General features: G+C 44.2%; 1 protein-coding gene across 1 annotated transcript in view; it reads right to left on the reverse strand.

Moving 5' to 3' along the window:
* Positions 1 to 13,935, reverse strand: part of ACAN (aggrecan) — a 105,356-nt gene that overhangs the window by 31,025 nt on the left and 60,396 nt on the right. The window contains exons 8-10 of the mRNA XM_075858187.1: positions 13,457 to 13,631; positions 4,317 to 4,444; positions 2,772 to 3,065 (exon numbers count right to left, since the gene is read on the reverse strand). Coding sequence (XP_075714302.1) covers positions 2,772 to 3,065; positions 4,317 to 4,444; positions 13,457 to 13,631 — 597 coding nt within the window. The remainder of the gene's footprint in view (positions 1 to 2,771; positions 3,066 to 4,316; positions 4,445 to 13,456; positions 13,632 to 13,935) is intronic.

Raw genomic sequence — 13,935 nt, forward strand, 5'->3', positions numbered from 1 at the left:
GCATGTTTTTTAATTTTATTTTTTACGACGTTCACCATGCGGGTTAAATGATGTAATAAGTTTATAGTTGGGGTCGTTACGGACGCGGCGATACCCAATATGTTTAACTTTTTTACTTTATTTTGTTTCTTAATAATAAAGCAGTTTGTAAGGGGGAAAAAGTGGGTTTTTCATATTATTTTTTTTCACTTTTTTTTTTTTCACTTTTTATTAAACTTTTTTTCACTTTTTTACTAGTCTCACTAGGGGACTTCACTATGCGATCATCCGATGGCATTTATAATACACTGCAATACTTCTGTATTGCAGTGTATTATGCCTGTCCATGTAAAACGGACAGGCATCTGCTAGGTCATGCCTCTGGCATAACCTAGCAGGCATTCACCACAGGCAGACCTGGGGGACTTTATTAGGCCCCCGGCTGCCATCGGAGAAACAGACACTCGGCGATCTTATCGCCGGGTGTCAGTTGGATGAGAGGGAGCTCCCTCCCTCTCTCCAAAACCACTCAGATGTGGTGCACGCTATTGTGCACTGCATCTGAGGGGTTAAACGGGTGAGATCGATACTAATATCGATCTCACCCGGAAGAGCAGGGACGCTCCCAGCCCTCAGCTACCTCTAGTAGCTGAGAGAAGGAAATTTGACAGCTCCCTGCTCTGTTTACTTATTCCGATGCCGCAACGTAAAAAGTCTATGGCATCAGAATAAGGCCCGTTAGTGACCGACGTAGAAACACTATGGGCCGGTCCCTAATGTGTTAAAGAAAAACAATACAATGTTATTTTATGCTATGAAATGTTTATGGTACATCACCTACTATCATATGTTGTGTATATTCCTGTTTGTTATTATTATTATTTTTTTTTTACGAAACAATGTGCACTTATTTTCTAATAAAAAGGGCAGGAAAAGGAAGTGACGCCAGGGCCTTGACAAAGCGTGTACGCACGCGAAACGGCCGTAGGTTTATTCCACATCCTAGACCAAGATCCTGAATAAGAGAAATTTATTGCAAAGTCGGTGAGAGCCTCGATACTTTCTATCTTTGAACTAACCACATGAAAGGTTAGCAGTTACCCAGGAACTAAATTGTTAGCGAAAATATATATTTTACTTTATGTTAGATAATCCTTTACAAATACAGTGAAGGAAATATGTATTTGATCCCTTGCTGATTTTGTAAGTTTGCCCACTGTCAAAGACATGAACAGTCTAGAATTTTTAGGCTAGGTTAATTTTACCAGTGAGAGATAGATTATATAAAAAAAAAAAATCACATTGTCAAAATTCTATATATTTATTTGCATTGTGCACAGAGAAATAAGTATTTGATCCCTTTGGCAAACAAGACTTAATACTTGGTAGCAAAACCCTTGTTGGCAAGCACAGCAGTCAGACGTTTTTTTGTAGTTGATGATGAGGTTTGCACACATGTTAGATGGAATTTTGGCCCACTCCTCTTTGCAGATCATCTGTAAATAATTAAGATTTCGAGGCTGTCGCTTGGCAACTCGGATCTTCAGCTCCCTCCATAAGTTTTCGATGGGATTAAGGTCTGGAGACTGGCTAGGCCACTCCATGACCTTAATGTGCTTCTTTTTGAGCCACTCCTTTGTTGCCTTGGCTGTATGTTTCGGGTCATTGTCGTGCTGGAAGACCCAGCCACGAGCCATTTTTAATGTCCTGGTGGAGGGAAGGAGGTTGTCACTCAGGATTTGACGGTACATGGCTCCATCCATTCTCCCATTGATGCGGTGAAGTAGTCCTGTGCCCTTAGCAGAGAAACACCCCCAAAACATAATGTTTCCACCTCCATACTTGACAGTTGGGACGGTGTTCTTTGGGTCATAGGCAGCATTTCTCTTCCTCCAAACACGGCGAGTTGAGTTAATGCCAAAGAGCTCAATTTTAGTCTCATCTGACCACAGCACCTTCTCCCAATCACTCTCAGAATCATCCAGATGTTGATTTGCAAACTTCAGACGGGCCTGTACATGTGCCTTCTTGAGCAGCGGGACCTTGCGTGCACTGCAGGATTTTAATCCATTACGGCCTAATGTGTTACCAATGGTTTTCTTGGTGACTGTGGTCCCAGCTACCTTGAGATCATTAACAAGTTCCCCCCGTGTAGTTTTCGGCTGAGCTCTCACCTTCCTCAGGATCAAGGATACCGCACGAGGTGAGATTTTGCATGGAGCCCCAGATCGATGTCGATTGACAGTCATTTTGTATGTCTTCCATTTTATTACTATTGCACCAACAGTTGTCTCCTTCTCACCCAGCGTCTTACTTATGGTTTTGTAGCCCATTCCAGCCTTGTGCAGGTCTATGATCTTGTCCCTGACCTCCTTAGAAAGCTCTTTGGTCTTGCCCATGTTGTAGAGGTTAGAGTCAGACTGATTAATTGAGTCTGTGGACAGGAGTCTTTTATACAGGTGACCATGTCTTTAATGCAGGCACCAAGTTGATTTGGAGCGTGTAACTGGTCTGGAGGAGGCTGAACTCTTAATGGTTGGTAGGGGATCAAATACTTATTTCTCTGTGCACAATGCAAATAAATATATATAATTTTGACAATATGATTTTCTTTTTTCTTTTTTATATAATCTATCTCTCACTGGTAAAATTAACCTAGCCTAAAAATTCTAGACTGTTCATGTCTTTGACAGTGGGCAAACTTACAAAATCAGCAAGGGATCAAATACTTATTTCCTTCACTGTATATGTTGTTTAATTGATGCATTGTGAATGTTAGCACTTAGTATTACCTCTGAAACAAAAGGCGTGGTGTTTTGACAGTGGATCAGGAAATCCTGTCTGGTTTGGATGGACATAGACTGTTCGCACTCCCGGTTTGTCTCCTCCACAGACTTTACGTGGTGTCACAATAGGGTAACGAACGCTACCATCAGAGAGCCAACCTGCTCTGCACTTGTCAAACCCCAATTTCCAGGCAGCATAAAGTTGTCCAGTGGAGGCCAGTGTAGCATTCTTGCTCTCGCAAAACTCAGCTGCTTCTTGCAAAGTAAACTTGTCTGGCTGAGTTACGAAAAACACTTCACCTACAAATGAAACATGTAACATTTAATATAATCGATAATTTTAATAAGCAAACTTATGTATGTCCATTACATGGATATGCTGAACTACACTACTTGTTAAAGGTTATTCCCATTTTATATAGTAATGTCATATCACTAGGATATGCCATCATTTTCTGATGGGTGTGGGTCCAACCTCTGGGGCCCCGACTGATCCTGAGAATTAAAGAGCTGCAGAGCTGGTTTAATGATGCAGCTCTACACAGCAACACTTCTGACCACCAACTGTGCAGGAAACTGCAGCACAGTTGTGCAGGGAAATCTTTGAAGGGGACGCAGTGCTAAAAATAGCTCTGTGGCCACCCCTATATCAGGATGGGTTTGATATCTAATAAAGTGATCACTTTATGAGATAGGAAAGTCCCTTTTATAATGTCGGAAGGCCATTCACTGGTTTGTCCTACCCGTCATGTATTTAACCCTTGGGGTTGCCAAATATCCAAAAATTTATGGACAGTCCATAAAAACAATAGACCTTTGGTCTATGTATCTTGTAGGCCATAGGAAAGGACAAGTGTAGTAGTCATATTCACAAATGAATACTGAAAATGTTCTGCTTTTACCTTCTGGTAATAATCATTTTACAACTCTATGCTGGGTGGACGGTTGAACAGAATCAGACCTCTAAGGAACCTAGTTTTGACAATATTCATCATAGGATTTAAACTTTCTTTGGAGTTGTTAGATTATATTTGACAATATTTGATAATCCAGCACCCATCAGGGCCCATAGATAGATAGATAGATAGATAGATAGATAGATAGATAGATAGATAGATAGATAGATAGATAGATAGATAGATAGATAGATTAAATTTGTCTCTGAATACCTGGCATGTCTTCAGCATAGCAATATACATCATAAGATTCATCAGTGTCTCGAACACTATATGTGCGTGGAAAGCCTCAGTGACATATTTATAAAACACACATATAATTTGCCCAAGTTATACAATTATTATAAGAGTAGCAGAAATAATGGAAGTGTATGCTGGATGTATGGTTTACCACATACTCAGAATGTACATTTGTGTATAAAAGCAAACACCTACATATATTAAGTATAAGCCATAATAATGATAATATAGCTAACAATAATATGAGTAAATTATCATACGAACTAAGGCAGTAATTACCTCAGCAGTAGTTTGACATAAACAGAAAAAGTATTTTTTTCCCTGTTTTGCTATTACTAATAATTTGGTCACATACCTCGTAGCCTGTGAATATAACAGTATACATCATACTCTTCTGACGGATCCACCACTCCATAGTTCCTCACCCCTGGGAATCCATTTCTATCTCCATGGCAGTTCTCACGGGGACTGACAATGGGGTATCTGCCAAAGAATATACATTGTTAACAATCTTGCATAATTGCCAGAACAGAAGAGCTGGGAACTGAAAATTCTTTGCACTATTTTAAAATATGAGCACCAAAACGATAAACTTTTGAGCAATTAAAAATGGGCTTATAGTGTTTTTAAATTTGTTAACATTTTTGTATTTTCTATTTGTTTTTACGTGCCATCAATTTAATGCCAAACATAATGAAGCAACAGCAAGTGTTGAACAGCAAGTAAAGAACTAAAATCTCTAAAATTGTACCAGCCAAAAAATTTCTCTTGAACGTCAGTAACGTTATAGGAAGTACCAGATTTACATCTCAGGAGCCTGTTGGTACAGATTGTCTGGCACCTTAGACTAGTAGGCCACACCATCAAGCAGGCCACACCTAAGCCATGTATGACTTTAACTTGTTTGTCTACTCCTACAAATTAAAGCAGAACTTCTTACTGGGTCTTGTGTTCTCCTCTCAGCAGAGGCATAACGTGAAACTCCTGGGCCACAATTCTATATATAAGATAACAGGGCCCCCACCTACCGTGTGCAATTTATAATACTGGTGTACCCCGGCCAGGCACCAGAGTCTGGGTGCAACCTCTACCTCTGCACTAATTAGCATAAATGTAATAAATAATTAACATATGAATACACACAGTGTGTTTATATATACGTGTGCCATTTAGCAGGCACCCGTCCACTAGGGAACTACTACAGACCTATTGTATCTATGGGTAAATCTATATAGAAGCTGGAAGGGACGGGACAAGCTTTTTTGGTGGACAAAGCAGGGGTTTTAGAATGTGCCCCCACTGTTGGTCTCTGAAGCTCAGCATAATAGTTGTTGAATGGGTAATCAATCAGCCGACATATATCAGCCCTGATTCACCTAGCAATATCAACATTCAGCTTTGCTGAAGACCATCTGATTACCTGTACAAATACATTTGTAAAAAGGTAGAGCATTGTTTTGCTTCTTTTTTAATCTATAAATTCTACTTTTTGCCTCAGAAGGGCCCTAGGCAATCACCTACGCCACCTATACCTCTTCCTGACCCTGGATGAGGGCTATTCCTGACATTTGGAGATGGTAGCATCCATTTGTCATGTTTAATATTCATGGACAATTATTTTTACATTTACTAATCTATAAAAATCTTTAAATCTGTTGTCAAGGTTCGATCTGGGCAGCAAATTGATCTGATTCATTTCATTGATGATCAATGAGGAAGATCATTTCTAAAGGTTACCTTATTACTACTATTAATAAATGCAACAATGTTAAGACTGATTATAATCCAATAAAGATGAACCATATTCCGGTAATCTGCTCATCCCCATATGTGCTGGTAATGCTCTGCTGAGTTTTAGACCTACTGTAGCGGCAGGGGGTAAGGAGACGGACAAGTGAGCCCTAATCTACCCGCCACTCTGTCCCTGCCTACTTGCAACGACCCGCCCTAGGCGACGGGGTACAACTGGGCGGCGGTCCCTGCGCTCAGTAAGTGCACGACAAACACGACAAACATACAAGGAACACAAGCAAGGAAAAGGGGCCGTTGCCCACGGCAACACCGTGAGCAACCAGAGTGGTGAACGAGCCGAGTCAAGCCAGGAGTGTGCGAGGTACAAAACGAAAAGCAGAAGAGTAGTCGGTAAGCCAGGGTCGGTATGGAGCAGGATCAAAAATAGCAGGAGCTGTAGCTGGGCCAGGAACCACAAGGAAGGAAACCAAAGCAATAACAAGCACCGAGGGACAGGAAGTGCAGGCTTAAATAGACCGAGGGCGGGAGCTAGCTGAGTCTGGCCAGGTTACGATAGGCTCTCCCACTCCTAAGCCTGCCAGCCTGAATGGTGGAAGCAGGAGTCAGTCTCAGGGATGTATTCTCAGGTGCTGACTGATAAGTTCTGGGAGTTAACCCCGCAGTGCCTGGCAGATCCTTTACAGTACCCCCCCTTTTATGAGGGGCCACCGGACCCTTTCTAAGTGGACCTGGCTTACTGGGGAAACGCAGGTGGAACCTCCTGACCAATACCCCAGCGTGAACATCCCGGGCGGGTACCCAAGTCCTCTCCTCGGGCCCGTATCCTCTCCAATGGACCAGGTACTGGAGGGAGCCTTGGACCATCTTGCTGTCCACAATCCTGGCCACCTCGAATTCCACCCCCTCCGGGGTGAGGATGGGAACAGGAGGTCTCCTCGAGGGAGCCAAGGACGGGGAGCAGCGTTTGAGGAGGGAGGCATGAAACACGTCGTGTATCCGAAAAGACGGGGGTAACTCCAGCCGGAAGGAGACAGGATTGAGGACCTCAATGACCTTATACGGCCCAATAAACCGGGGAGCAAACTTCTTGGACGGAACCTTGAGACGCAAGTTCCTAGATGACAACCACACCAGATCCCCGACCATAAACAGGGGGTTAGCAGAACGTTTTTTATCAGCCTGAGTTTTTTGTACGCTCTGGGACACCTCTAGGTTTTTCTGAACCTGGGCCCAGACTGTGCACAGTTCCCGATGAACGACCTCTACCTCAGGATTGTTGGAACTACCAGGTGAAACGGAGGAGAACCGTGGATTAAACCCAAAATTACAAAAAAAAGGAGAGACCCCAGACGAGTTACTGACCCGGTTATTAAGGGAAAATTCGGCGAGGGGAATGAAAGAGACCCAATCAAATTGACAGTCAGAGACAAAACACCTTAAGTATTGTTCTAGGGACTGATTAGTCCTCTCCGTTTGGCCATTGGTTTCAGGATGGAAGGCAGAGGAGAAGGACAGATCAATCCCCAACTTCATACAGAAGGCTCTCCAAAACAATGAAACAAATTGTACCCCTCTGTCCGAAACAATATTGACAGGGACCCCATGGAGACGCAGGATGTGTTTGACAAACAAGGTAGCCAACGTTTTGGCGTTGGGTAGTTTCTTGAGGGGCACAAAGTGGCACATCTTACTGAAGCGGTCCACCACCACCCACACCACCGACTTGCCTTGGGATGGAGGCAAATCGGTGATAAAATCCATGGAGATATGTGTCCAAGGTCTCTGGGGAATGGGCAACGAACGCAGTAAGCCCGCTGGTCGGGACCTGGGAGTCTTGGACCTAGCACAAACCTCACAAGCGGCGACGTAGGCCTTAACGTCTTTAGGCAACCCAGGCCACCAATAATTTCTGGTAATGAGGTGTTTGGTACCCAGGATGCCTGGATGGCCAGATAGAGCGGAGTCATGATTTTCCCTAAGTACCCTTAGCCGGAATTGCAGGGGAACAAACAGCTTGTTCTCAGGAAGGTTCCCGGGAGCTGCACCTTGATCAGCAGCAATTTCAGAGACTAAATCAGAATCGATCGAGGAAATGATTATACCTGGAGGCAAAATACAAGCAGGATCTTCCTCCGAAGGAGGGCTGGCCATGAAGCTACGCGACAGTGCATCAGCCTTAATATTTTTAGACCCAGCCCTATAGGTAACCAAAAAATTGAATCTGGTAAAAAATAACGCCCATCGAGCTTGTCTCGGGTTTAGCCTCCGGGCAGATTCTAGGAACACCAGATTCTTGTGGTCGGTAAGGACCGTTACCTGGTGCCTAGCCCCCTCCAGGAAGTGGCGCCACTCTTCAAATGCCCATTTAATGGCTAAGAGTTCGCGGTTGCCAATATCATAGTTACTTTCAGTTGGCGAAAACTTCCTGGAGAAGTAGGCACAGGGGCGGAGATGGGTGAGGGACCTGGTACCCTGGGACAAGACAGCCCCCACTCCCACCTCAGATGCGTCAACTTCCACGATAAATGGCTCCATTTGGTTGGGCTGAACCAGCACCGGGGCCGAGACAAAGCACTTCTTAAGGACCTCAAAAGCCTGGACAGCCTCAGGAGGCCAGTGGAGGAGATCAGCACCTTTGCGAGTGAGGTCCGTAAGGGGCTTAGCGATGACCGAGAAGTTAGCAATAAATCTCCTGTAATAATTAGCAAATCCCAAAAAACACTGTAACGCCTTCAGGGAGGCAGGTTGGACCCATTCCGCCACAGCCTGAACCTTGGCGGGGTCCATGCGGAATTCATGAGGAGTGAGGATTTGACCCAAAAATGGAATCTCCTGTACCCCAAACACACATTTTTCGGTTTTGGCAAACAGTTTATTTTCCCGAAGGACCTGGAGCACCTTCCTGACATGCTCCACGTGGGAGGACCAGTCCTTGGAAAACACCAGTATGTCATCAAGGTACACTACCAGAAAAATCCCCAGGTAATTTCTCAAAATCTCATTTATGAAATTCTGGAAGACCGCAGGGGCATTACACAACCCAAAGGGCATGACGAGGTATTCGAAATGGCCTTCGGGCGTGTTAAACGCAGTCTTCCACTCATCCCCCTCTTTGATGCGAATAAGGTTATACGCCCCCCGTAGATCCAATTTAGAAAACCATTGGGCCCCCTGAACCTGATTAAAGAGATCAGGAATCAAAGGAAGGGGATACTGGTTCCTTACCGTGACCTTATTCAGGCCACGGTAGTCAATGCATGGCCTAAGACCACCATCCTTCTTCCCCACGAAGAAGAAGCCAGCACCTACCGGAGAAGAAGAGGGACGAATGTAACCCTTGGCCAGGGATTCCTGGATATACACTCTCATAGCTTCACGTTCGGGACAAGAAAGATTAAATATCCTACCCTTAGGAAGCTTAGCTCCTGGTACCAATTCGATAGCGCAATCGTATTCTCTATGAGGAGGTAACACTTCGGAGGCCTCCCTAGAGAAAACATCAGCGAAGTCCTGAACAAACTCGGGTAGCGTATTCGCCTCCTTAGGGGGAGAAATAGAATTAACAGAAAAACATGACGTACAACATTCATTACCCCATTTGGTTAGCTCCCCAGTATTCCAGTCAAACGTAGGATTATGCAACTGCAACCAGGGAAGACCTAGCACCAAATCGTACGATAATCCCTGCATCAACAGTACAGAGCATTGCTCCAAATGCATGGAGCCAACAAGGAGTTCAAAAACAGGGGTATGCTGTGTAAAATAACCATTAGCAAGAGGAGTGGCGTCGATACCCACTACCGGGACAGGTTTAGGCAAATCAATAAGAGGCATAGCAAGGGACATAGCAAATTCCACAGACATGATATTAGTAGAGGACCCTGAATCCACAAAAGCACTGCCGGTAGCAGACCTACCACCAAAAGAGACCTGAAAGGGAAGCAAGATCTTAGTACGTTTCATATTTACGGGAAATACCTGTGCGCCCAAGTGACCTCCCCGATGATCACTTAGACGCGGAAGTTCTCTGGCTGCAACCTTACGCTTAGGACAGTTGTTCACTTGATGCTTGTCGTCCCCACAGTAGAAGCAGAGACCATTCTTCCTGCGGAATTCTCTACGTTGTTGGGGGGACACGGAGGCCCCGAGTTGCATAGGTATCTCTGAATCTTTCGGGGAGGAACGAAGCAACGGAGCTTCGGGAGGCATCATGGGGGAGTCGGAGGAGAAAACACATAAACGTTCACGTTGTCGTTCCCTGAGACGTCGGTCAAGTCGTATCGCTAAAGCCATAACCTGGTCTAGGGAGTCACAAGAGGGATAGCTAACTAGCAGGTCTTTCAGGGCATTCGACAGACCCAACCTAAACTGGCACCTTAAGGCAGGGTCATTCCACCGAGAAGCTACGCACCACTTCCGAAAGTCAGAGCAATACTCCTCAACAGGTCTCTTACCCTGACTTAAGGTCACCAGCTGACTCTCGGCAAAGGCAGTCCTGTCAGTCTCGTCATAAATAAGTCCGAGAGCAGAAAAGAAACAATCAACGGAGGAAAGTTCAGGGGCGTCAGGAGCCAAGGAGAAGGCCCACTCTTGGGGCCCTTCCTGGAGCCGGGACATAATTATACCCACCCGCTGGCTCTCAGAACCTGAGGAATGAGGCTTTAAACGAAAGTAAAGCCTACAACTCTCCCGAAAGGAGAGAAAAGTCCTCCGGTCCCCTGAGAACCGGTCGGGCAACTTGAGGTGGGGTTCAAGAGGTGCGGTGCGGGGAACTACCAGGGTAGCATCAGGCTGGTTGACCCTCTGAGCCAGGGCCTGGACCTGTAGGGAGAGTCCCTGCATTTGCTGAGCCAGGGTCTCACGGGGATCCATAGTGGTGTCAGGGACCAGGGGTAGACTAGGTATGGGCTTGTTATTATGTAGCGGCAGGGGGTAAGGAGACGGACAAGTGAGCCCTAATCTACCCGCCACTCTGTCCCTGCCTACTTGCAACGACCCGCCCTAGGCGACGGGGTACAACTGGGCGGCGGTCCCTGCGCTCAGTAAGTGCACGACAAACACGACAAACATACAAGGAACACAAGCAAGGAAAAGGGGCCGTTGCCCACGGCAACACCGTGAGCAACCAGAGTGGTGAACGAGCCGAGTCAAGCCAGGAGTGTGCGAGGTACAAAACGAAAAGCAGAAGAGTAGTCGGTAAGCCAGGGTCGGTATGGAGCAGGATCAAAAATAGCAGGAGCTGTAGCTGGGCCAGGAACCACAAGGAAGGAAACCAAAGCAATAACAAGCACCGAGGGACAGGAAGTGCAGGCTTAAATAGACCGAGGGCGGGAGCTAGCTGAGTCTGGCCAGGTTACGATAGGCTCTCCCACTCCTAAGCCTGCCAGCCTGAATGGTGGAAGCAGGAGTCAGTCTCAGGGATGTATTCTCAGGTGCTGACTGATAAGTTCTGGGAGTTAACCCCGCAGTGCCTGGCAGATCCTTTACACCTACATGAATTGTATAATGTCATTACATGCTTAGGCCTTGTTCACACACTCACACAGGGCAGTGTGTATAAAGGAAGGCTACATACATCTCTTTTTTTATGGGGGGTTTTGCCTTAAAAAAACACATTGTAGTTCAGTACCAATTTGCTTAGTAATCCAATTGCCACTGATTTGAACGGCACTTTGCCACCTTGTGTTTAATTTCCAGTAACAGAAATCTATAAGAAGTATCAAAAAGATTTGAGTTCTCCATAGAGCCCTTTCATTCTGGAAATTAGTAGTGGTCCAAGATTTCAGACTTAATTGATGTGATCTTCTCACATGTGTCTATAACATATCAAAGGATCATTTCGACTGGATTTCCCATAATGTTAACTTGTTTACTGGTATCTTAAATTCTCAATAAAGTAGGTCTTTGACAATACATGAATCCTCTACTGATACATGATGAAAAAGAGTGTCAGCTCGAATTTCCTTTCCAAAACCCAGTAAGTAGGAGAAATATAGGAAGACAAGATACGGATTGGCCCATATTTACTAATGCTAATTTTAATAGTAAGACAGCGCAAACTTAGACCAGACTGGTGCATTTTGCATGACCTATTAGACACTTTTCTCTTCGTTATGCCACTTTTGATTTGGTTCATTTTGCGCCAGAGTTTTCTACTCGTTTTTTTTAGTGCATTTTTCGGACACATTAGGGTAGGTAAGCCACAATGCCCTATCTGTCAAGCCATTCCCCTTTCCCTCTAAGCCACAACCCCTTCTGGAATGCTTTTAAGAAGTGTCTAGTTAGATCCAAAAATCAAAATTGCCCCAAACTGAGCTTATTTGAGCCAAAATCGGAAGCATTTTTTTGGACACTTTATGGACCCAAACAAAGTAGTAAATCTGCTCCCTTGTTTAAAGAAAAATGGTCACTAATGTGCAGAAAACCACTGAATGTCGAAAAGCCTGAAATATGTCATTACATACAGTGAAGGAAATAAGTATTTGATCCCTTGCTGATTTTGTAAGTTTGCCCACTGTCAAAGACATGAACAGTCTAGATTTTTTAGGCTAGGTTGATTTTACCAGTGAGAGATAGATTATATAAAAAAAAACCAGTACATGGCTCCATCCATTCTCCCATTGATGCGGTGAAGTAGTCCTGTGCCCTTAGCAGAGAAACACCCCCAAAACATAATGTTTGCACCTCCATGCTTGACAGTGGGGACGGTGTTCTTTGGGTCATAGGCAGCATTTCTCTTCCTCCAAACACGGCGAGTTGAGTTAATGCCAAAGAGCTCAATTTTAGTCTCATCTGACCACAGCACCTTCTCCCAATCACTCTCAGAATCATCCAGATGTTCATTTGCAAACTTCAGACGGGCCTGTACATGTGCCTTCTTGAGCAGGGGGACCTTGCGGGCACTGCAGGATTTTAATCCATTATGGCGTAATGAGTTATCAATGGTTTTCTTGGTGACTGTGGTCCCAGCTGCCTTGAGATCATTTACAAGTTCCCCCCTGTGTAGTTTTCGGCTGAGCTCTCACCTTCCTCAGGATCAAGGATACCCCATGAGGTGAGATTTTGCATGGAGCCCCAAATCGATGTCGATTGACAGTCATTTTGTATGTCTTCCATTTTCTTACTATTGCACCAACAGTTGTCTCCTTCTCACCCAGCGTCTTACTTATGGTTTTGTAGCCCATTCCAGCCTTGTGCAGCTCTATGATCTTGTCGCCGACATCCTTAGAAAGCTCTTTGGTCTTGCCCATGTTGTAGAGGTTAGAGTCAGACTGATTAATTGAGTCTGTGGACAGGAGTCTTTTATACAGGTGACCATTTAAGACAGCTGTCTTCAATGCAGGCACCAAGTTGATTTGGAGCGTGTAACTGGTCTGGAGGAGGCTGAACTCTTAATGGTTGGTAGGGGATCAAATACTTATTTCTCTGTGCACAATGCAAATAAATATATATAATTTTGACAATGTGATTTTCAGTTTTTTTTTATATAATCTATCTCTCACTGGTAAAATTAACCTAGCCTAAAAATTCTAGACTGTTCATGTCTTTGACAGTGGGCAAACTTACAAAATCAGCAAGGGATCAAATACTTATTTCCTTCACTGTATACTTGGTGTCTTTCCAGAATTTGTTGTCTTGAATTAAAGATTTATAAAATAGATTGATTCTATATAAATCCATATTTAGATACTACCAGGCTGTACAAATAACAATTCTCCTTTATCTAAAGACTTGTTATCATACCTGACAGTTTGATCTGATATCCAACCAGCATCACATTGATCGAATCCCGCTTCATAAGCCGCCTGGAGCTGAGAAGGGATTGCAATAACAGCATCATTGTCCAGACAAGCCTGCTTGGCCTGGGTGAAGTTGAGGGAATATCGACTAGATCCAGCTCGGTAATGGAACACAACACCTTGTTGGAAAAATACAGGATTTATTAGCAGTATAAGCTTCGATCAAACACACACGCAGTTGAAAGTATTTAATAATGTTGAATATTATTTATTTAACCCTTTTATAATTCTTTGAATTCTAAGGTTCTTTCATGAGAAATGCGCACATAAATCCTACTCATTGCTTGATGGAGGCATGCTTGCTTTGTATCAACTCTGGAACAATCATATGACTTAATACTTTCCTAATATGATACAAAGGTAGCAAACTTGAACTTGACCCAATTAAAGATTGCTACATCTGTATGTATGTATTTATCAGTT

Source organism: Rhinoderma darwinii, chromosome 3 (genome assembly GCF_050947455.1).
Source record: "Rhinoderma darwinii isolate aRhiDar2 chromosome 3, aRhiDar2.hap1, whole genome shotgun sequence".
Classification (NCBI taxonomy): Eukaryota; Metazoa; Chordata; class Amphibia; order Anura; family Rhinodermatidae; genus Rhinoderma; species Rhinoderma darwinii.